Source organism: Pimephales promelas, chromosome 8, assembly GCF_988280905.1.
Source record: "Pimephales promelas chromosome 8, fPimPro1.hap1.1, whole genome shotgun sequence".
NCBI lineage: Eukaryota > Metazoa > Chordata > Actinopteri > Cypriniformes > Leuciscidae > Pimephales > Pimephales promelas.
In genome coordinates, this window is record NC_142776.1 from 37,575,543 (window position 1) to 37,600,353 (window position 24,811).

The 24,811-nt window shown below is 34.7% G+C and overlaps 2 protein-coding genes across 3 annotated transcripts in view; one reads left to right on the forward strand and one right to left on the reverse strand.

Annotated features, from left to right (window-relative positions):
* Positions 1–24,811, reverse strand: part of rtf2 (replication termination factor 2) — a 37,795-nt gene that overhangs the window by 3,583 nt on the left and 9,401 nt on the right. The window contains exons 6-8 of the mRNA XM_039691931.2: positions 6,854–6,967; positions 6,597–6,648; positions 265–345 (exon numbers count right to left, since the gene is read on the reverse strand). Of these exons, the coding sequence (XP_039547865.2) occupies positions 265–345; positions 6,597–6,648; positions 6,854–6,967 (247 nt within the window). The remainder of the gene's footprint in view (positions 1–264; positions 346–6,596; positions 6,649–6,853; positions 6,968–24,811) is intronic.
* gcnt7 (glucosaminyl (N-acetyl) transferase family member 7) lies at positions 12,688–24,316 on the forward strand. 2 transcript variants are annotated; one of them, XM_039691928.2, is made up of 4 exons: positions 12,688–12,928; positions 16,791–17,771; positions 18,688–18,783; positions 21,993–24,316. In XM_039691928.2, the coding sequence occupies exons 2-4, from the start codon at positions 16,826–16,828 to the stop codon at positions 22,238–22,240; spliced, it is 1,290 nt and encodes a 429-aa protein (XP_039547862.1). In that variant the 5' UTR covers positions 12,688–12,928; positions 16,791–16,825; the 3' UTR covers positions 22,241–24,316. The 2 variants fall into 2 exon arrangements, with proteins under 2 accessions (XP_039547862.1, XP_039547863.1); XM_039691929.2 differs by having other exon boundaries at positions 12,688–12,839.

Sequence of the window (24,811 nt, forward strand, 5' to 3'; positions counted from 1 at the left end):
GTGAACCAGTATGCAATGATAAATGTTTCACATGACCTGACTACGTTGTGTTATCAAGAAATGAATGCAGTTGCAATATATTTCTTTCGAATTTAAACTGCTCTCCTTTCCTTCCTCCTTAACGATGACGAAATACGTCACATCTACATGTGTTCATTCTGCCCCTCGTGTACAGATAAAGAAACCGACACTTACAGAATTGTGCTTTCTAAACTAAACGTAAATCTAGCCACAGCCCTTCTGTACCCTGGCATGCTGGGATACCTGATTCACTGCCGTCGTCTCCATTCGGTGAAGTAGATTTAGTCTCTGATGTGTCTTTGGGTAAATCACAGCTTTCTGCCACTATAAAAGAAAAGAAGAAAGAAAATCAACTAAATATTAAGTAGTTTCATACTAGTTTAGTAAAGTATTAAAAATAAGTAGTTTAACCATTTTAGGGGAAGTTTAATCAGCACAAAACATTGTTTTCTGAGAATATGCATGATAATAAGGTTGAGTTGATGCTTATGGATACTTTCGTGAAGTCTCATTCACAAATTATGTTATACATCATTTTGTTAAAGCTCATATTAAATGTTTAAAATTTAGTTAAGGGGTGGTGATGGCATAGTGGATGAGACACGTGCCTTTGGTGTGAGAGACCCAGGTTTGAATCCATTGTGAGACACCAATGTGTCCCTGAGCAAGACACTTAACCCCTAGTTTAAAATTTAAAATAAAATGCATACTTGTTAATGTTTTAATCTCTAACATCCATCCAGTGTGTGTGTGTGTGAATATATATATATTAGGGCTGTGCAAAAATGAATTGCAATTTATCGCATCCAAAATAAAAGTCTGTGTTTACATAATATATTTGTGTGTGCTGTATATAATTATTTTGTATATATAAATACACACACATGCATGTATATATTTAAGAAAATGTGTTATTCATATATAAAATATTTATATTTATATAATATAGATTATGTATATATATATATATATATATATATACAGAATTTAAGCGCAAATAATTCTTAAATATATACATGCATGCATAGGTATTTATATATACAAAATAATTATATACAGCACACACAAATATATTATGTAAACACAGACTTTTATTTTGGATGCGATTAATCGCAATTAATTTTTGCACAGCCCTAATATATATATATATATATATATATATATATATATATATATATATATTAATGGATTGAATTAATGGATGAATTAAATATAAATAAATAAATAAATATATATATATATATATATATATATATATATATATATATATAAATAATTCATCCATGAGACAACAGTAGGTTCTCAGCTTAAATAAAATAAGAGCTTTTTGTCAAACTGTATGATATCATGTACCCTTTATTGGTTAATGCGAACTCAAATAGTATGAAACATGGCACTGAACTTTGATCAGATGCTCAGTTAAGAACTATTGAACTGTGAAGAACTATTGACTTATTAATAAATGCAGCTTTTATGGCTAACTCCTTTGTATATTACATATGTTTGTATCCCCACCGCACACACACACACAAACACACCCTAGAAAAAATAGATAGACATATTTGCAGAAAATCTATTTTTTTAGAAGAAAAGGATTCATGTCCAAGACAAACATCATCTATAAAAGGTTATGGATGCTTACAGCTTCTTTCCCATTTTGTTTGTATCTGTATTATCAAAGTTTTGTTTAATTCATTTTTTATCCACACTTTTACTTTTACTTCAGTATGAACCAGGCTAAAGAAACATTAACATGTGTGAGATTAGCTCATGGATAATCAATCACATGTACACTTTACACTGAAGCGAAACTAAAAGGGTTGATAAAATACAATTCTGTTATTGATATTGTCCTACACTGATAACTCCGGTCAGTTATTTCTATGCGAAGTTTAACCTTTATTCAAGCCTCACATATTTACTTATAGTTATATAGGAATGCTATGGGTTCAATACAAGCACTTTCCACAGACTTCATTCTGACTTGTCCCTCAGTTTAGTATAAATGCACTTAAATTAGAGGTCTATGGGGCTTTTTTATTTTTAGAAAAGTGAAGCTCTAGTGTTGAATTTGTATTTATAAAGACCCTGCTGGCATCCTTGGCTTGTGGGTATTTTGCAAAAGCTACCGTGTCAACAGACAAGATTAACAAGAAATTTTCTCACATTAATCCTATTTTAATACATAAAATGCTTAGGTTTTGTGGCAATACAGGTGCTTAACTCGGAGCCTTGTCAATTATTTACAAGCCTTGACATCCATTGTACGTGTTTGTTTGCACAAATGTAAATTATTTTCTGTGGAAATCAACAGCATGTCACAGATATTACCCATAGCACTACAGCTGTATTAAAATCCCTTCTTCAAAATTCAGTGTGACTGACACAAAAAACAGAAATTCTTTAATATACTATGGAAGTCTCATTGACTTCCATAGTATATATTTTTTTTCCTACTATGGAAGTCAATGAGACCAGAAACTGTCTGGTTACTGATATTCTTCTAAATATCAGAAAATCGGCCAAATGGATTTGAAAACGGTAAAACCTAACTGTTTAACCCTTGTGCATCCTTATGGACATTTTTGTCCTTTTCAGTTTTGTTTTATTGATCACTTTGCCTGTGTTAAAGCTAACTGCAAAAAACTTGCCACAGGTGTGTATTTTTATTGGAATTTAACTATTTCGCCGTCATTTTCTTAAAAAAAACAAAACATTTTTTTGCATTAGGTACAAAAAATACTCCCTCTCAGCCAGTGGTGTAGTCTAGTTTTTTGTAGTGAGTATACTGTGATATACCAGCAGCGCCCCCCCCCCCCCACCCACCACCCATTTGCAAAAAAATTTCAAAACTTGTGTGATATTCCTTTAATGTTCTGTCTTAATAGATTTGATTATTATTATTTTATAAATTACATTTTACTATGCAATTTCTTTCATTATTCCATCGAGTTATTTTATTTATCTCTATAAACTGTTGTAAATTAAAGACATTTGAGCTTCTGTGTGTTTTAATAAACTATTATTAATATTATTAGGCCTACTTGAAGTACTCTGCTGTGCAATAGTAACATATTTCTTTTAAACTTTGACAGGTTGCATGAAGCAAATTTTTTATTTTATTTTTTTTTGCATGAAAAGAAAATGTTTATTTCTCTGATCTACATATGTGCATTTTAGGATGTTTTGAAGGCCAAAAAAATTAGATAACAGCTTTAAAACCAGTGGGCACTGGGCAGCTGATTATTTCTCTCTCCTCATCAGCATCACCCTCTTTTTCTCTTTGTTTTTATCTTGCCCTGTCTCTTCCCCTCCTAAAGATGAGCTGTGACTGATATATGCTTTTCATTTTTGTCTGTCAGTAAAGAAAGTAAACATGGGGTCAACTGATAAGTGGATTTTCCCTATGAATAATTTTTCTCGGACACGTTTATTCACTGAAAGCTACTAAAGCTAGGTAATTAAGTTTATTAAATACATTCAAAACATATAGGCTACACATTCATTATTGATCTTATGACTAATACAGGGCCGTAGACAGGGCTTTATAATCAAAGAGGTCCTAAATTTGAGGTTGGTGCTTCAATTTTTTTTATTTCTTTGATGTGCATTTCAAGACGTTTGAAGAAAAAAAGAATAAGAAATAGCTTTAAAACCATGTCAGTGGGCAGTAAATTCTCTCCCCCTCCGAAGGCTGAGCTTTTTTAATGTAATAACCTAAAGGCTACAATTTTTATTATATTCTCAATATGTACACATTCGTTATTAGTCTTGTGGCTAAAATGATGAAAACGGCTTTGTTAATGTTTCTTGTCCCCTCGCAATGACAGTAAACTATTAAATTGCATGAGTCACGTTACAGGCCTATTTATTTCACTTCAAAATGGCGAAATTACACAAAACTATAGTTTGCCTGATTATTTTTTTGTCATTCGTTTAACATTCATGACCTAAAAAATTTAAAATATGAAATGTTAAGTTTAGCCACTTACATCTTTTCTCGCACTTGCCTGTAAACTGAAGCGTCGAGTCGCTCTGCTGAAATTCGCGCTCAGCAGCGTCTTTGAAATAAAGCCCGCCTACTTTGATTTGATTTGTCATCTCAAATATTCTGACATTGACGAGCAGTGACAGACCAATGAGGCTCAGATGAACACGAACACACAAACACACCCTGCGTCCTCTGTTTTTGACGTGCTCGTGCACTGAATCTAATAAGATTAGGGAACACGAAATTCGGTCGCCTTACGTTTAGGGGGGCTGATGTTGTAGGAAATTTATTTCACAAAACGATGTTGTTACGAATCCTCACGCTTTTTAAAGTGGGCATACGGAGATCTTTGACATTTCCTAGTGGGCATACGCAAATCCTTGACATTTTCTAGTGGGTATACGGCGTATACCTGCGTATCACGTAGACTACACTACTGCTCTCAGCACCTTTTGGACAAAAATGTCCCCATTGAAACTCATTAAAACTGCCATTTTTAATCCCAGGTTCAGTTAACTATAAAATTATGCAATCTTTGTTAAGAGGCTTTCATTCTGTTGGCAAGGCTTCAAAATTTTATTTTTAACAATTTTTTTATCAGATGGTGCCATTTTTTTTTAGTGGCCTATAAACAAATTTCGCTTTATTCCTGTTTTCTGCTTCGGCATATTATAGAGCCAACTGGATAAATTATGCAACAATATTTGTGTGGGTGTGTTGGTGGATGTCAGAGTGTGTTTAGTATGCGTGTTATAAAAAAAATATGTGTGTGTGTGCGCATGTGTGTGTTTGTAATACTGAGAGAGAAAAACTGCAAATTCAAATCCAATCACTGTGAGCTCCAGTGGGGTTTTGCTGCCACCCAATGGGGAAAATATGTTACTACGCCCAAACAAACTGTTACCGAAAGCTCATTTTTTTGAGATATCATCCTCTAATTTGGAACACAACCTATTAAGATTTATGGCTTTGATTTTATTGCAGTTTTGAGTTCAACCTGATTTATAAAATATATATTTTATATAAAATATTTTTTTATAAATAATTTTCATTAACTTATACCTACATAACTTTTTTTTGGATTTACTTAATATTATTTTTTTTACTTTTTTGACATGGGCATTTTTGTCCTCTTTTTACCTATGTGTAACTTTTTTTAATTGATGCACAAGGGTTAACTCTGGGGGAGTGGTAAAATGAGCCTATTTCCAAAAAAAAAAGTGGAGTATCCCTTTAAAAACCGTACTGAGCCCAAAGTTTTGATTATGTGTTATCATGAGACGACAGAATATCTTACTAAAGCTGTCTGAAATACTTTCAATCTTTCAACACAGCTGTCTTGATGATGCAATGCCTGTAAAGCCGGTAAATCCAATACAACTTTCACACAAGGGAAAGGGGCTGTTTACAAAGAGAGAAATTCACACACTGGAATTATGTCTAATGCATAACTAAACATTCTTAACAGCTCAAACAACAAAACTGAGATTTGAGGCACACCTAAAGTGGATTTTGTATATTGTACACAAAGCCATCTGAAGCCAAATGATAGGTTTTGTGTGAAAACCGTCCTCTCCGTCTGAGCTCTTAAAGTCTTTCATGTATGTGTTTAAAAAATTATAATTTGGTGAAAATGATATATCATCATCGAACATTGCAAGTCACATGACACTGATTATTTGTCACTTGTCAGTGACTATAAGAAAGAAATTAATATGGGCATGGAATGAGAAAAGGGTGATTAAATGATACCAAATTTTTCATTTGAGTGAACTTTTTCTTTATTTTGGCTAAGGATGAATGACTGATAAGTAGGGCTGGGTATTGACACAAATTTCACAATTCGATTCGATTTCGATTCACAAGCTTGCAATTCGATTCGATTTCGATTCGATATTGATTATTTTGGGTATCAGTTACAATAAATGGTAAATTTTCTCAAGGGAATCAATTCTCTTAACTAATGCTGTAAACTATGGGAGTCTAGTTCATTAGTTCATTAGCCTAATATGAAGGTAATAATGAACATAAATGATAATACATTTAAATTTTATTTATTTTTATAATAAGAAGATTATATGAAATATAAACATTTAAATGGTGGCTGTCATAAAAACTTGCCAGATTTATTCAAATATGCATTAAATATTGAAGAACATTAAGATTATAATGCATATGTAATATGGTGTGTATATTTAGCAAAATGCTCCTCTCTAGGGTTATTTTTTCTAGCTGACTAACGAGTTTATGTGGGTTTTCTGAGGTAAATATAATGATAACGATCATTTATGTTTTAGAATTTCTAAAGAAAATGGACATAATTTGAAATTTGAGACTTTGTTTCATATCAATAGTAACAAAGCACAAAGATTAATGTGATTTTTTTTTTGGATGCGCGCAACCGCGATCAAATGAAACAGGATGACTAATCGATTCTTGAGATTTAAGAATCGATATCGGTTCGTAAAAATGAGAATCGATTAATATCGAGAAATCGATATTTATTACCCAGCCCTAGTGATAAGCATTAATTTGTACAGAACTTTAAAGTGATTTATAATGCAAACCGTATATGTTACTGTACCTTCTGAATCCTGCTTCTTGGAGACTTTAGTATCTTTGCTCTTTTTTGATTTCTGTTGTCAAAGAAAAAATAAGGATAGTTTATAAAACACAAAAACAGTGCTTTTCAAAATGAAGTGAATGTGTGTCACTCCCTCTCTTCTCAGTGACTTAGATTACGGATGTGGGTTTGCATTAATGGTGGTTTTTAAATCTCATTTCCAATCAAGCACATCCCAAACATCACTGTAATTCTACACCACAAAGGCATCAGTTTACTTTTGCAGTTTTAGCCTTTGATCGGCGCTCCTCCATGGCTTTCTGCAGCTTTTCCACTTCCTCTTTAGACCCATTCAGAACCACAAGATCGTCTTCCTTGAAAGGATCTCCGCACTATACAAAAATACAATAACATGAAAATTTAATGAATGAAAAATTTAATTATTTAACCCCTTAGCTGTCACCCCCCTTTTTGAGAATGTGGGTTAAAATGCACCATTCAAACTTAAATGGTTGTAATTTAAAAATGTTTTGGAATATATACCCAAGTTTGGTCTTGTTTTAAAGAAAACACACTGAAGTGAAAACACTTCAAAAAATGAAAGTATGAAAAAGTTATGGAAGTTTAAATTTACAGTAAATCAAATATACTGTACTATATATTTTTTATTTTATATAAAATATATATTTTACAAAATATTTTTTACTCTAAAATTTCTATAAAATCAAAGCCATAAATCTTTTCAAGTTATGTTCCAAATTTGAAGTTGATATCACAAAAATTGAAGTTCCCATGAGATTTTGTTTAGGCGTAGTACCAAAAATAGCCACCGGGTGCCATTGAATTCCATTGAATTTAGTTGTATACATTCTGCCTTAACAAATTAATAAATTTCTGTCCAAATATCAATTCTGTCACAAAATTTGGAACCTTGAGACTCTGACCTTTCTGACAATATCAGTTTTGTCAAGATTAGAAAAGGTTTTGATCACAAATTATGAAATATAATGATGCCCAAAAGGGGAGGAGCCTGATAAAATAAGTACCGTTTCTATGGTAACGCAACATTCAATTGTAAAACAGTTTTCACACGATGAATTCTGAGTTTATAAGCTTTCAAATGATGCCTAATTTATGATAACTACTAAAATATGTGATATAATAAAAATGGCGATAAAAAATAATATTATATTTTAGAGGATAATAAATATAAATATTAACATTTTTATAGGATAATATTATACTAGAATTTTTTTATTTTTTATTGAAAAATACAAGATTATATGTTTTATTATGAACTTTTAGCATAAAAACAGAAGTTTCAATGATTAAAAGTGGGTGCATCGACTGTGGTCAGACCTCCTGTTATGATGCAGATTTTTTGAGGTGCACTCTTGTCATAAATTCATCAATTACTCTTCCTACATAATTTTTAACACTAAACAGGGGTAGAATATATATTTAGAAGTCTTAGACCTTTCCAATGATATATAATTTGTCATAATTAGATTAGGATTTAATAGAATAGTGAAGTAAAGTTAGGCGTCCCCGTACCGGGATGGTGACAATAAATGACTGTTTTTGGTAATAAAATAAGGTATACCTCAATCAGTTTCAATTAAACACTTACATCACCATGTTCTCTGATACAACAAAAGTGCTTGCATTTTAAGGTTTGACTAGTTAGGTATTAGCAAACTGTAGACAAATTGTACAAATCATGACATAATTGTTGACTTGAGGCATGAGCAACCTTTACCACTGCGCTCAAACTTTGCTAAAAGACTAATTCATTCAAAGCTATGCTATTTTCACATGGAAATATATTCATGGCACTGTCGTGGAGAGACGAAAAATCAATGGCATTAGAAGGGATTTGCATTACATTTTAAAACATTAAATTATAGAGCAATCAAACCTAGCTTAAGATCTAAGCGATAGATAATACAGCTTCACTGGAAGACGACTTCTTTGCAAAAGCTACTGGCACACAAACATTACCTCTCCTGGAGGTGATAAGATGATCCTGTACTTTGGTGAAAATACACACAACTAGTCAATCTTTTGGACATATCTACTCATAAAAAGTTTAGGAAGCATTTTGGCTTGCAAGCAGCCTCTATTTTGGGTTATTTCCTCCATCCTATGTGTATTCTGCAGTCCGTGTTTGGGAAGAGAATGGGATGAGGCTTTTGAAAGGTTTATTATTTTTAACTACTTGCTCTTTTGAAGATCTTGAACGTCATTTTGCTTTCCAAGATCCCATTTTTTTTTTTCAGATTTGTGCAAATCAGTAGCTTTATAAAGAAAGGATTTAACTCATTCCAGGGCTACTCCCTTCCTCGCCCAGCGAAACGTTGCTTGATTTCAGTCCAAACAGTAAGGGGTTTGTGTCATGTACATACTGTACTCTATTATATCCTCTATAGATCCACCAAATTTAGATGGTATTCGATATGCCTGGCAAAGTGATTTGGGCATAGACTTTACAGAGAATGGGAGAATGCAATCTCTCTGTGCAAGACACAGGGTGCGTCCGAAATCGAATACTTCCCTACTATATAGTATGCAAAAAACAGTATGCGAGCAGAGAAGTACGTCCGAAATCATAGAATTCGAAAAGTAAGGCAAGGCAAGTTTATTTATATAGCACATTTCATACACAGTGGCAATTCAAAGTGCTTTACATAGAATAAATTAAAGAAGTCAGAATAATTAAAACAGTTTAGAATAAAAAAAAAAAATCATAATAATAAAAATAAAATACAGTGTCGAAAATAAAATGTACAGTACCAGTCGGACAAACAGTGGCACAGTGGTCATTCAGTAAATGCAATCAATATAAATAAAAACAGTTAAGAGTAAAAATAAAATAAAATAAAGTACGTGAATGACCTACTACTTCCGGCGAGATTCTGAAGTGCGCATACAATGGACACTTTACTATCCCATGATGCCATGGGAGAGGAGTTGTGGTTCTATTTGAAAATGGCGGAAACCGGAGACGCGGCTGTAACGTTAGGAGATAAATACGTAAACGACGCAAAAACTCAAATGAAAACAGAAAGCAGAACTAAAAACAGTGCGAAGTTTGTGCAGTCACTGGGATGGGCTCTTTAACCCTCAGGTGCTCTTCGGTCATTTCTGACCGAAAAATTTTCTGTTTTGAATTTCTAAAAATCACAGCTCCATCGGAATGTTGTGAAACTTGGTGACTTTTATGGCATTATGTATGTGAACACACAAAAAAACTGAGGTCATGATCTGAGCATGCTAAGTGGTCTTAAAAAAAAATAGTCACACTTGTGGTATTTGGTCAAAAATGACCCCCATAGGAAATGAATGGGAAATTGACAAAAACACAAAAATTCACAAATTTGTATTTATTTATTTTTGCCATTTTTTAAATAAAAAATCGTTTTTGAGATTGTTTCAACTATATATTCAAATCCACCACAAAAAAAAAAAAAATGTGTTCATAAACATCTGGGGAATTCACATGCTTCTCCATAGAGAGCTGTACATGCCATCTAGTGGTTACACCATGATTGTATGCTTTTTCTCTATACTGTAACCAGATGGTGCTAATTTTATTCAAAAACAATTTTTTTCTGAAGGCCTAGACTTTATATTAAACTAAAATACTGCATTAATAATTTTTTGAAAAAAATAACATATATATATATATATATATATATATTCCATGGCAAAAATAGACAATAAATATTGCATAAATATTAATAAATTCAAATCAAATTTTCTCAAAATACTAAATTACAAAAGAATAAATATTATAGAAAAAAAAATAAATTGCATTGGTTTTACTGGGATGGAGGAAATGTAATTTTTAGGTGTCCGGTCACTTTTGACCGGGAGGATAACAAGTGTGACTCCGAAACGAAGAGCACCTGAGGGTAAAATTTTTGCACTGTTATGACAGCGTACGTCACATGACAACAACATGGCGCATGTAGTACGTCCAGACTAGAGCCCGACCGATAAAGGATTTTGAAGGCCGATACGATACAAATATTTTTGGGTTTTAAAATCCGATATTCCGATATATCGGCCGATATTTTATTTATTTATTTATTTATTTTTTTAAACTGGACATGATAGTCACAAATTTTGTCCTGCTTATTTGAGTTAAGAGAACTGATGGGGATATTCTTTTAAGTGTTATTCAAGCAATGTATGTATCGTGAACAACTCAACGAGTGTTGCCAACAGGAACGGTGTAGAGTGCCCTCTGGTGGACAACCTATACAACTCCAAGACTCATGACATGGTTGAAGCGTGTTTCATCCGTTTTTATTTTATTTTTGAAATATTCATTTATCGGCCATTATAACTGCGATACCGATAGTTTGGAAAATGCCTAATATCGGCCAATAATATCAGCCTGCCGATATATCGGTCTGGCTCTAGTCCAGACTCATTCATCCTACCTGTATTCATACTATATAGAACGTAGTTTTTTAACGCTCGCGAAGTACGTTCTTATTTAAAAGTAGTACCTACTCACATAGTACACGATTTCGGATGCAGCCACAGTCTAATCTAATTGAAGATACTCCAAAGACAAACTCAAAACTAGCTAAGATTTATCCCAACATTAGTTCTGCATGTAATATGTGTTCGCATTCAACAGGTCACATGTTTTGTCCTAATAATAATATCTATGAGGACATAGGACAAAATCATTGCCTTTACTTCTCCTTTGGCAAGGCATTTAATTTTATTACAGTGGAAGAGAGCCGATCCTCCGGCACAAAGGGAGAGAACTCAGTTCCGTATATAGTTATTCAGTATGAGAGGCGGCTTTCTGTGCTCAAAACAGCGCGCGAGTCTTGGTTTTAGAAATGCACGCAAATGAATCTATAAGAGGAATCCAATTCCTGACTTTAAGTAAGAATTCAGAATTAGAATTGATTTCACATTCCCAACTCTAGTCACAAAACTAAAACTTAAAATGTCGTACAAAGCAGGTACACCTGCTATGCCCGAAAAACAGAAAAAATTGCACCGATGAGTCATGACTAAGTTAACTGAAAGCCAAACACACACAAACTCATGGATGATGTGAGGAATTCAGCAGTAGCCATTGTCTTGCACACAAGCAGTTCTGGCAAACACAAAAGCGCTAATCTCTCTCGCTGATCAGCAAACACAGACCGTTGGCTCTTGGGCTCACCACAGGTCAGATCTTTTCTCTCTCTGTGCTCAGGTGGGGAAAAACAAGGAGGTAATGCTTCTGGAATCAAGAGTACATGAGGCAGAGAGAGCAAACGAAGATGAAAAGTATGAAGGTAAATATATAATATATATACACCGTCGGAGTATGAATGAGTGAATGTGAGGCAAATGTAAAGCGCTTTGGTGGTCTATGAAAACGCTATATAAATGCAGTCCATGCTAAACAAATGGCTAATGCTTTTAAATGGTGTCCATTTCAGTTGGTTCCTGATCATATCGTATTCAATTTAGTAAATGCACATTCCAACTTGTTTTGTTTGCGATAATTTAACACTTACTTTTTTTTAAAGCTTGACACAGTCCATGTTCACATTCAAAGATCAAAGAATATTGACATGATTTTCATTTTATGCATGAAAGCAAGCAAGTGAAGAGTTCAGATGCAAAAGCCTCTAAGTGCCATTTGAAATTTTCTTCTAGAATGACCATTTTTATTTAAGTTCAGTGATTTGACTTAAATGGCAATGATAATTACCTATTAATTGTTATTTAAGTGAAATTACTTATAGTTTGATTAAAAAATCATCATTAAAGAAGAAAATTTCAAAGGCTTTTGCATCTGAACTCTTAGGAATCAAAGCAATTAGCAACTAATTCCCCAAAGCCGTTAGCAAGCCTGAAACCGAATATATTAGGATGTGGATAAACCAGTTCTGCTCAACACAACAGGTTACAGAACGGGTTGGACATTGTTAATGATATACAGCTGTTACCGTAACAATCATTGTTCTGAGACGAGAAACGTGGGAGTGTTAAAGAGCAAAAGAGGTGCAAAGTACTGCTTGAGCTGGACCAACCATTTTCCTTGGTCCTTACGCTCCTCCTCTCCTCTCCTCTCACGGGGAGTGTTACTGAGCAGCCAAAACACACAGTCGTGGGAGGACAGAGTCGCTATCATAACAACAACGGCTCACACCCAAAGTCGTTTCCTCTCTAAGAAAGGCATATGCGCTGACGGTAACTGCTTGGATGTGGATTTCTACTCAAGGTGGAGCACGTTAGATAGAGGTAATGCTGAAGTCGGCGTCCCCGGGAACGTCTGTGAATGTTTAATCACATTTCCCATTAACGGGAGTGGATACGGCTTGAGCTAAAAGGTAGGGTCACTGGGTCTTGGTTTATTGTATGTAAAAACACTTGCTTATGTTTCAGAAAACCAAAACATGTAGAAGAGAGACTGTGAGAGGTTTTGTTTTCCTTGTAACTACAAATACATACGAGAAAAAAAATTGTGCATTTCATTTTTTATATATACTGTATATAAAACAATCCATATAAATGTTAATCTGCGTTTAAAGGCTTTAGTAAAACGACAAATCGAAACCATGCTGTTACCGCATACAAGTCTGTTTGACATCTAATAACTACTCAGACATTTAGAAAATCACATTAATCAGGTTTCAAGACTTCTCACCGATGGCACATTGACACACACCAGCCTCCTCTCACTCGCTACAGTTGAATAGTTCTTGTATTGCACATCATTTTAGTCATTCACGCAAGTTTCGTGCTCACACCAAAAACATACGCACCACTGATTAACAAGTGCCATTTCTATAAAGCTGCCCCTTAAACATATCAGGAGAACAAAACTGACTTATTTTCCGTGGCGTATTGTGCTTAAATGGTTAAATACAAATATCAAAATATCTCTTGCTGGCTATTCTGGTAAAAAAAAAAAAACTACCTACTGAACCATTTGATTTCATTTCTGTAGTATTTCTTATCTGAATATAGGGTCAGAAAAACATAAAGCCATGTTTACTTATTTCGTCTGTCTATTCGATTGTATTTATTTGAGCTATCGTTTGCAATTTGTTTATTTGTTCTAATTTTATTACTAACTGCTCGCTTGTCTTTTGTGATAAATGTAAGTCAATGATTGAAATAAAGCTTCCCTGTGTGGTGTGTAAACTATTAGAACCAAATTACCCAAATTATCAAAAATGATTATTGAAGTATTGAAAATGGTAACGAATATCAACATTTTCAAGGTATCGTATCGAATTAGGAAATTTCAGTATCGTGACAACACTAATACAAAGTGCCTGAATTATATATACAGTACTAAGTACATTTTGCTGTAGATTAGGTATGAGATTATAGTTCATGTTTCATCTAAAAACATTGCCTTAATCATTCCGAGACATAAAATGGCTTCCTTTTGAAACTATAAACATTTGCTTGAGATGTTTCAATTTATTGAGCAACTATTACAGAAAAAATAAATAATAATTAATCTGTGCAAATAATGTATGTTTCAAAAAAACAATTTTGAGCGGTAAAACATGAGGATACATAAGCTTTCTTCGTGACAACACATTAGCCGAGACCCACAGCATCCTTCCTGCAATACGGATGTATGTGCCGACTTGAAAAACTCTAATGAGAAGTAGCAAGCATTAATAAGCATCCTCCAATAATAAAATGTATTTATAAAATAGCTTGAAAAGATTGAAGTGGAATCAAACGCTTCATCCCTCCTCCCTTCATTTCCATTTGTTTATCGCAAAACACCCTTTACTATATTGTGACATACACTATCGGTCAAAAGATATCAGTATATTACCATGATTTATGAAGGATCATGTGACACTGAAAGATTGGAGTAATGATGGTGAAAATTCAGCTTTGATCACAGGAATAAATCACATTTTACAATATTTTAAAAATGGAAAACCATTGTTTTAAATTATAATATTATTTCAGATGTATTACTGAATTTTTAATCAAATTTAATGCAGGTATGGTGAGCACAAAAGACTTCTAAAAAAAAAAAAAACGCAATTATTCCAAACTTTTGATTAGTAGTGTGCATAATACCTCTTAAGAGAAATTCAGTCACACCTCGTAAAGAAATGTTATGTCATACAGTGCTATAATCAAAAAGAGGTACTATTTTTTCACTCCTCTGAAAGGCTTTAATCTAGAAGTAATGTTGACAGTCACAGCCATATCTTAAACATCTAAACACTACATGATGCTGATAGAACAGTGTGTGCTTTTCATTCTTTAATGTGCCAATGGACCATGTCAGCGTGCGATAAAAGCCCCTGCGGGTTCATTAAACAACTTGCATTACAGAGACAAAACTGATATCCACAGCTCCTTTGTGTTCAGCAACCGGGACCTTTCCCAGGCCTCGTGGTGAACGCAGCTCTCCGGGGCGCTATTAAAAGGAAGCCCGAGGGTTTCTGTACTTAGAAAAGAGTGACACGAGAGAGGGGGGAGAAGACGTTTGTCCCCTAACTGAGATATGAAGGCAATCGTTGTCACTGTCAAAGGCTAAATTTTATCACTATGCGTCATTATGAGAGATATAAATGCTCCTGAGTAATGGAGACACCCTGCTCAAAAATACTGCAGATGTTTCTTCAGGTACGTACTTAATGATATGATTACTTGTATCCCAGCTTAACAGGGAGGCAAAACACGCATCTATTAATAGGTGTGATTATTATCTGCATGTCGTATGGCAGTTTTGGTAAAACTGGTTGAAAATGGTAACGAATATCAACATTTTCAAGGTATCGTATCGACAACACTAATTCAAAGTGCCTGAATCTATTATATTTTGTTGTAGATTAGGTACGAGATTATAGTTTCCTCTAAACATTGCCTGAAAGGGATAGTTGACTTTGAAATTAATGCTCAAGGGCATCCAAGATGTAGGTGTCTTTGTTTCCGCAGTAGTTTCAATTTTGATATTTTTAGGTCAGTCATATAATGCAGGTCTATGGTCACCACCTCAAAGAGCATGCAGAGAAGTCCAAATTAAACATGATTTAATGACTCGTAAATGTAAGTACACATTGATGGCCTGAGACACGAAACGAGCGGTTTGCGTGAGACGGTATTTATATCGTTTTACCACTTGTAATCACAGCCACGTCCGAGTGATCTGATCACTTTGTGGCTGTGGTAACAACTAGAAAAAGGTAAAAACGATTTAAATACTGTTCATTTTCTCACACAAACCGCAAGTTTCGTGTCTTAGGCCATCAATGTGTACTTACATTCACGAGTCATTAAATCATCTTTAATTTGGACTTCTCTGTGCATGCTCTTTGAGGTGGTGACCATAGACCTCCATTATATGACTGGCAGACAAGAACGGTTTGACCTAAAAATATCAAAATTGAAACTACTGCAAAAACAAAGACACCTAAGCTAAAACATACCAAAAATAAATTAATTTCAAACTTGAATCATTCCGAGACATAAAACGGCTTCCTTTTGAAACTATAAACATTTGCTTTAGATGTTTCAATTAACTGAGCAACTATTACAGAAAAAATAAATAATAATTAATCAGTTCATCTGTGCAAATGTGTGTTTCAAAAAAAACAAACAACCATCAACTAGTGTCCTCAATTTTGAGCAGTAAAAAATGAGGGTACATAACCTTTCATCGTGACAACATTAGCCGAAACCCACAGCATCCTTCCTGCAATACTGATGTATTTGCTATGTACAAGCTGTTTGGGAGTTTAATGTTCATTATCCACCTTGATGTCATTGTTTGAAGGCATAATTAGATGCTTTTATTTGTTTTTGCATGTTCAGATGTTTATTAGCATAAATTATTATGTTTTTAATGACTTTCCAACTTTAGTTATCGTGTAATGTTGCCGTTTGAGCACAAACAGCATCTGCAAATTTAAGATGCTCCAAATTCAAAGCAAAGGGAGATATTTTCTTTTACAGAAATTGTTTTTTAGGGACTAAAACAAACGGCTAGTAGGGACTACACGTCACGATGAGCATAAGACACTTTAAAAATAATACAAATCCCAAACTTTTGAGGAGTAGTGCGTTTAATTGTCTAAATTGTCCCTTCGAGTACTAACTTTCTAGGTGGAAAGGGACCTATATAGATTGTGATTAATAAATTTGAATACTTCCCCTAGTTGAGATAACTGCTTCTCTGATTATTTTGCTCTCTCGATTCTGTTTTAGGAGGTCTATAGCTGCTTTTCAGATGTTGGACTATTATGGTCCAGCTTGAGAACACCAAGTGCAGTTTTCTCTTCTGCCTTGGACTCTGTATCCTAATATGTTCTGCCATCTACCTGAAAGCCAATATATCCAATGCACCTCTTCCCACAAATACCAGCCAATCTCTGCCAGCCTCCAAGACCTGTGATATTCTCCCACTTGCAACTCCTGGGTTTAAATGGCAGCGAAAAGACTGTAAGAAAAACAGATATGAGCCTAAACCAGACTCAAACTGCACTCTATTGCAGTCAGAGCTACACTTTATTACGGCACCGTTGAGCAAAGAAGAGGAAGACTTTCCATTGGCTTTCATCATCACCATACACAAAGAGCTGGAAACGTTTGTGCGGCTCCTGAGAGCCATCTACGCGCCGCAGAACGTCTACTGCATTCACATCGACGATAAAGCGCCGGAAGAATACAAGACAAGCGTCAGAAGCCTATCCGGGTGCTTCTCCAACGTCTTCCTGGCGTCCGTCAGCGAGAAGGTGACCTATGCTGGCTTTTCCCGTCTACAGGCTGACATCAACTGCATGAAAGACCTGGTGAAGTCTCCCGTAAAATGGAGAAGAGTTATCAATTTGTGCGGCCAGGACTTCCCCATCCAGAGCAACCTGGAGTTAGTCCGGTACATGCAAGGATCTGAATGGAAAGACAGGAACATGACGCCGGGGGTCAAGCAGCCACCCCATATGAAGCACAGGACAGAGTTTCCATACGTTGAGGGAAAGGGCATCCATGTGGCACAACGGGCCAAAGGCCCAAAGAAGGGACCACCTCCTCACAACATAACCATTTACTTCGGGACGGCTTATTACTCTTTGACGAGACCGTTTGTGGAGTTTGTCCTCAGCGACCCGGCGGCCAAAGACTTGCTGGAGTGGTCTAGAGACACCTTCAGCCCAGATGAGCACTACTGGGTCACGCTAAACCATATGAAAGGTAAGCCAAAATGCAATAATCAAGTCAAATCAATTGTTTCAAAGCAGCCTCACAGCAATAAACAGGAAAATAGCAACCGATGATGTAAACTAGAGCCAGAGCGATAGGCATTTTCCATAATATCGGTATCGACAGTTGTAATGGCTGCTAAATTAATATTTAAAAGATAAAATAAAAACGGACGAAACACGCTTAAATCGTCTCTCCTTGGCCTGTTATATTGAAAATGTATGTTTTACAACTTGCAGTATCATCAGTGGAAGACCGCGAACGTTAATGAGCTTGGAAACCACAATGAACTTTAGTAATGATTACTGTATTTACAACTAGCATATCTCTAGTTACAGTCCCTGCATTGTAAAATGTAAGTTAGACTTGCGAGGAGTGAACATTTAGACACTGATGAGAAAAAGTATCAAACGTATCTTGTGCAGAAAAGTTAGCTTTTCTTTTACACGTGTGTGAAATCCAACAATATTTAATAAAAAAAAAAAATTATCGGCCGATATATCGGATTTTAAAACCCAAAAATATTTGTATCGGTATCGGCCTTCAAAATCCTTTATCGGTCGGGCTCTAATGTAAACTTCATCAAATATGAGACAAATTCTGCTGTAAAGCAGCTCTAAAAATAATTCAGCTCAAGCAGATTCAAATCAGTTCAATAACAGTCAATGCTGTGAAATTTATCAGTTATGAAACAAATTTAATTCAGCCGTAAAGTAGCTCTATAGTGTCAGTGTAATGAATAACCATAAGAATGAGTGGTTTTTAGAGGCACTGTTGACTGCATTTGAGTAGACTCCAGGTATTACTTAGCAATAAAGCAAGTAATACTGACGACAGAAAACTGTTCAGAAGCATATAATCTTTAAATCATTAAACTCATCTTCCATGATTTTTATATTTTTTTTAGAAGCACCTGGCAGCCACGTAGACGGTGAATGGGAAGGTAAAATTCGTGCAATCAAATGGAGGGACCAAGAAGGAAGTGCACACCAGGGATGTAAAGGTGCGAACACTTCTTGACTAAAACATTAGATTTATATCAAGCGGTGGGAATCTTTAGGCACGTCACAATCTGATCCGATTCTGATTCCAGATTTAATACCAATTTTGGGTCAAATATGGACAAACCCAGCCATTGGGTTCAATTTTTAAATTACATTTTTAACCCAAAGGCTGGGTTTGTCCATATTTTACCCAAAATTGGGTTAAAACAACCCAGCATTTTTTAGCGTGTTGAAAAGGTGAAGATAGGTATTTTTGCAGCTGAATTATTGCATTTGTAGTAGTAATGGGTTGAGAGCATTTAAATAAATCGTGCAACGTGATTTAAAACAGTCAATTTGCTGGTTTTTGCAGCATTATTTAACGCCACAAGCATTATTTGCACTTGACATGCTGGTGCTAAAACTGCTGTAGGAGGAGAAACCACAAGAGAACAAGAGCGTGTGAGAGACTTCTCCACTCATGTTCATTTACAAGGAACGCCAGACGTTATCGTCTATGTATATATATAACATCATTTGCCAATCCACATTATTTTTAATGTGCCATGCATGTTGTATTTAGATCACCTGCAACTATTATAATCGACTAAGATTGTGTTGGTTGTAATGTAAATTAGCAGCTGCGTCTTTGATCTTTGATTTGAGCATCATCAGTAGATTCACCGCAGAATTTTCCACTGCTATCTGGTAGCCCTCAATCGAGTCTTGGGGTCTATACAACCCCAATCGACTTTTACTTAATAAAAAAAAAGGTTCCCTTTATCTCAGTGGAATAAGATTTTGTGACTTTTCATACATTATCTAAATATACACTCACAAAAAAAACTGGGCTTGATTCGGCTGTTCTGAAGGTATGTGAAAGAAATGTTTACACTTCTGGTGTTCAGGGTCAATATGACCCCACTGGCACATTGAAATAAAAGGGAAATGGGAAAAAACTAAATATATTTTCATCATGTGTCAAAAAAAATAAAAAATAAAAATCTAGCATAAATCTGAAAATGTTTACACAGAAATGAAGGCCTAGTACTAGAGCATAAATGCAATGCATCATAAAAAAATATTTCATTATATTTTTTAATTAAATATTTCATATGCAAGCTAATGGCGTAGTTGAGGAATTGTGTGGTATATGGATACAAAAGTACTCTATATCTCCAAAAACACAGCATTAATGAATAGATGAGAAGTAAAAAAAAAATGATATATTATTTGTATGATTAAATATGTATATTTTTTTGTACAATTACTCAATCAATTGTTGGGGTCGTGTAGACCCCGAAGCCCAGAAGTGTAAACAGGAGACAAAGACCATTTGAAGGTTAAAGGGATTGCGATATCATGCTTAGGCCTTAAGACACGTGAAAAATATTTATATACATTCATTTTGCATCATAAAAGCATTTGGTGATGCAAGTGCATTTAACCGCTTAAATGCAGGCTTAAATTTATATAGGTGATGCATTGGAGAATATTTTTCTCCCACCCATAATTATTTCAGGCTGATCCAATCCAGGTATCATAAGATTACAAGTTACAAATTATTTGGTAACACTTTATTTTTTAAGTAATAGCAAAACAGTAAATTATGCATACTTACATGCAACAATCCCTAAACCAAACCCTAATCCTACCATAACCTTAGAAAGTACATGTACAGTACATGGAGTACATGGAGTTGCTTAATATTACAATACATAATTACACTGTCACATAACCCTTTATTTTAAGGTATCATTATTACAGTGTAATTATGTATTTAAGAACTAGGGCTTTAAATCTCTCAACTTTGTTATTTGAATAGAATTTTGAATATTTAAAAAAAAAAAATGATATTTGAGCAAATGTTAGGCAGCCTCGAACCTGCGTTCATTTTTGTAAATGTGTTTGCTTGTAAACGTTGTTTTCAATTCAGATGCCGAGGCTTTTTCACGCCTGTTGAAGTTGTGAATCACAAGCTCATTAGCAAAGCAATTATTGGTCACCTGGGCTCCTGTAGGTGACGTTAGTGTCCTAGTTAGGGCAGCACCTATTTTGTATATCAAAACAATGGGCACGCCAAAGCCTACAACAACAACTCCTGACGAGGAATTTGAAATCTACACTCCTGACCATTTGAATGCATTTGGAGTGCATCAAGAATATTATATACATTGCCGAGAAGCTCTTATTTGCATCTTAAGTTTAATGACAATAATAATTTGGGAAAAGTGTAGGACTCGGTGACGGTGAGCTCGCCCAAAACACATCTTCAGCACAGGAACTCGTTTAAACGCATCTGATTCAACAGACGTGTCTGTGATTGGCTACAATGCTCAACGCAGCAAGTACCTTTAATACAGAGGTAAAAATATAAATAAAACTGGAATGAAAATTGCATACCTTTTGCACTTTTCCTGATTAAGCATGCTCTATGAGAAAGACAAGATTAGAAAATATTCGGGGATTTACTTAAACCATTCGGGGCTTGCGCCACAAACTTTAATGGTCAAAATATTTATAATTAATATTAGAATCAGGGCTTGAAAACGGAAAAAAAAAATCAATCGGTTCACTCCGAGCAGAATCGATATTTTAACGTTTCCGTTTTTGCGTTCCTCATTACAAAATGACTGTTTGATTAGAAAAAATACCGGTTAATAACGTTATTTTAATTTAGCCTATACTTTAAACAAATATGTATAGGCTAAATAAAGACTAATTTTTACTCAAAAATAAGATAAAACATGATAAATAAACTTGAACATTTATTTCATAACATTGTTAAAACCATAACAGAAATACCTGTATTAATTACAAAGCAAACAGCTGGAAAATATGGACCTGTTTCACTGGCCCCTTTTATGCCTAATTCTTTTCAGAAGAGTGATATCATTCGTTGTACATAACTTTTTTTGCAACACGCCTTGTTTAAGAAATTACATGAATAAAAAATAAATAAACTGGATAACCATTGCTCTTTAAATGCACTGTCAAATATTAATAAACAAACAACCTTCGAATATGATTTTTGGGCAGAAGTCAAAGCCCTATTAAGCACCGAGTAATATTAAGCAACTGATGATTAGGATTTGGTTGAGAGTTAGTTGCATCAAATTAAGCATAATTGAAGTACATGTAACAAGTACACGAAGTGTTACCCAACTTCATTTTCCAGAGGAAGACATTTCGTGTGAATGGATATCAAAAAAGCTGTTTGTTTCTACAGGACAATACATCAGAGATATCTGCATTTTCGGGATTGGCGATTTACCATGGATTATCGAATCAGATTGCATGTTTGCTAATAAATTTGAGATCGCGAGCTTCCCAGAGGCCGTGGATTGTCTGGAACTGTGGCACAGGCATAAAGTTCTCCAGCAAGCTTCGGTTCCCATTCAGCCATCATGGCATCTCACCGCAGAGGTGGAAGTCAGCAACAGCACTCTCACTTTAACACCGGAGGACTGTGTCTGACCAAGCATCACAGAAACGTCACAAAGAAAGAGAATTCCTCACTGTTTACAGGCTCTTCAACTTTTCAATCATAGCTCAGTTTCCCTTAAGGTCAAATACCCATCACCACATTGTGCATGGTAGAAATGAAGGAAGGATTAACTGAAATATTTTCTGCTTTAAAGTGTAAATGTGTCATGACAATATTCACGTCACGTGGCAACAGCCCATGAGGTTTAAATGTTGTAAACACTGCATGTTATGTGAGTGTTGAGTGATGTAATTGTAATAGTTCTATTTATTGTATTTATTAACTAATGCACTGTTTCTCAATAGGATAAACTGTAGAGGGAAAAAAAGGGATGAAATTTTGTTTTTGAAGTTGACACATTTAAAAAAAATTGAATATAGTGAAATTGTGATTCAACAAATATTTTTAGCGATGTCATTCAACTGATGAAAATACATCAAGCACTTTCATTTCCACTGTGGTCGTAATAAATGAGAATTCTTTAGCAACTTTCTGTTTCAACGTGGAGCCGATGTGAATTACTTAAACTAGATGATGCTGACAGAGAATTTACATCACGGTCGGCCACTGTCAGACATTTAGTCAAACAGAGGGACACTGACACTCACTGTGGCTTTGAAGTGAACCCGGGTCGCTCACACCAAAGGCATGTGTCTTGTCACCACCCCAAATAAATATGATCAAAGAAGGCTGTGAAAATAAATCCGTATTGTTTGTTTTCCTCTAATACACGTTGGCCACAATTATTTCCCCATCATATCTACAATTTTTTAGCACATCAGGGTGACTGGGAAGGAACATCTTCCATCACAATAAGTAAAACCAAAGAAAATAGTTCTGATGTGCAGAAAAAGATTGCTGAGCTTCACAAAATAGACAATGGTTGCAAGGAAATGTTACAAATCTGCCTGGAAAAGAAGTGTGTCTGTATTTGTCTTAACGCTCGGCAAATAGTTTTTTAAAAAAGTACCGCATTCCCACGGTTAAATATAATGATGGTAGAAACTAGGGCTGCATGGGTATTGACACAAATTTCACAATTCGATTCGATTTCGATTCACAAGCTTGCGATTCGATTTTGATTCCGATTCGATATTGATTATTTTGGATATCAGTTACAATAAATGGCAAATTTTCTCAAGGAAATCAAATCTCTTAACTAATGCTGTAAACTATGCGAGTCTAGTTGTAGCCTGTAGGCTTCATTAGCCTAATTTGAAAGTAATAATCAACTGTTTTGTAGCTATACAAACACTTAAATTACACTTTTTTATTTTTTATAATAAGAAGATTATATAAAATATAAACATTTATATGGTGGCTGTCATAAAAAAACTTGCCAGATTTATTCAAATATGCATTAAATATTGAAGAACATTAAGATTATAATGCATATGTAATATGGTGTATATATTTATCAAAATGCTCCTCTCTAGAGTTATTTTTTCAAGATGACTAACGAGTTTCTGTGGGTTTTCTGAGGTAAATATGACGATACATGACATTGATTAGCTGTTTAACTGACGTCTTTCCACGGTTGAAACGCTGATTGAGCGAATCAATGTGACATGATACGGATTTCGATAAGTTGTACTCTATCTTTTAACACACTTTTAGATGCTCATTCATGTTTATTTTGAATTTCTAAAGAAAATGGACGAAATTTGAAAATCGAGACTGTGTTTCATATCAATAGTAAAAAAGGACAAAGATTTTAGCGATTTTTTTTGATGCGCGCAGCTGCGATACAATGATCCATTCATTCAAATGAAACAGGATGACTAATCGATTCTTGAGATTTAAGAATCGACATCGGTTCGTAAAAAATGAGAATCGATTAATATCGAGAAATCGATATTTATTACCCAGCCCAAGTAGAAACTGGTGAAATTGTGGGCAAAACAAACCTCAAAGTTACTTAAAAACATTGGTCAGAAAATAAAGTTCTGCCATGGCTATCCCAATCCCCTGACCTGAACCGTAGAAAACTGAAAAGGAAAATACATCAACAAGGACTTGGGAATTTGAATGATCTGGAGAGATTTTATAATTAATGAGGCAATTAATGAGGTTGCAAAAAGTATTGAATAAAAGGTGCCATTAATTGTGGCTAACGTGTATTAGAGAAAACCATGTTTCATTATGAGCTTTTACCCCCATTTTTTAATCGTTTTACTGTGAAAGGTATTGTCAAACCTTTTACAGGAATCTATTTTCATAGGCTTCTTTGTTCATATTTACCAAAAGCAGTCCTAGCTGATAGTTTAATAAATATTCATATTTTACACTAAGATCATTTTCACCAGGTGTGTATAAAGCAGGTGATTTCCCTGATGTTAAACACAGAATGAATAATGTCTACTCAAAAGCCAGACACGTGTAACACAATACATAACCACAGGCTATGATTAACAGCACAAAGAATAGTTAAAAATTTGCTTGGAAATGGATAACCATTACGGGTTTATATTCTATATTCAAAAGCTGCTGAATGTGTTTGTCCAAGCACAGCACAACAGGCACGCTCCAGTCTGCAGGCTTGGAGAAGAGATGGATGCACG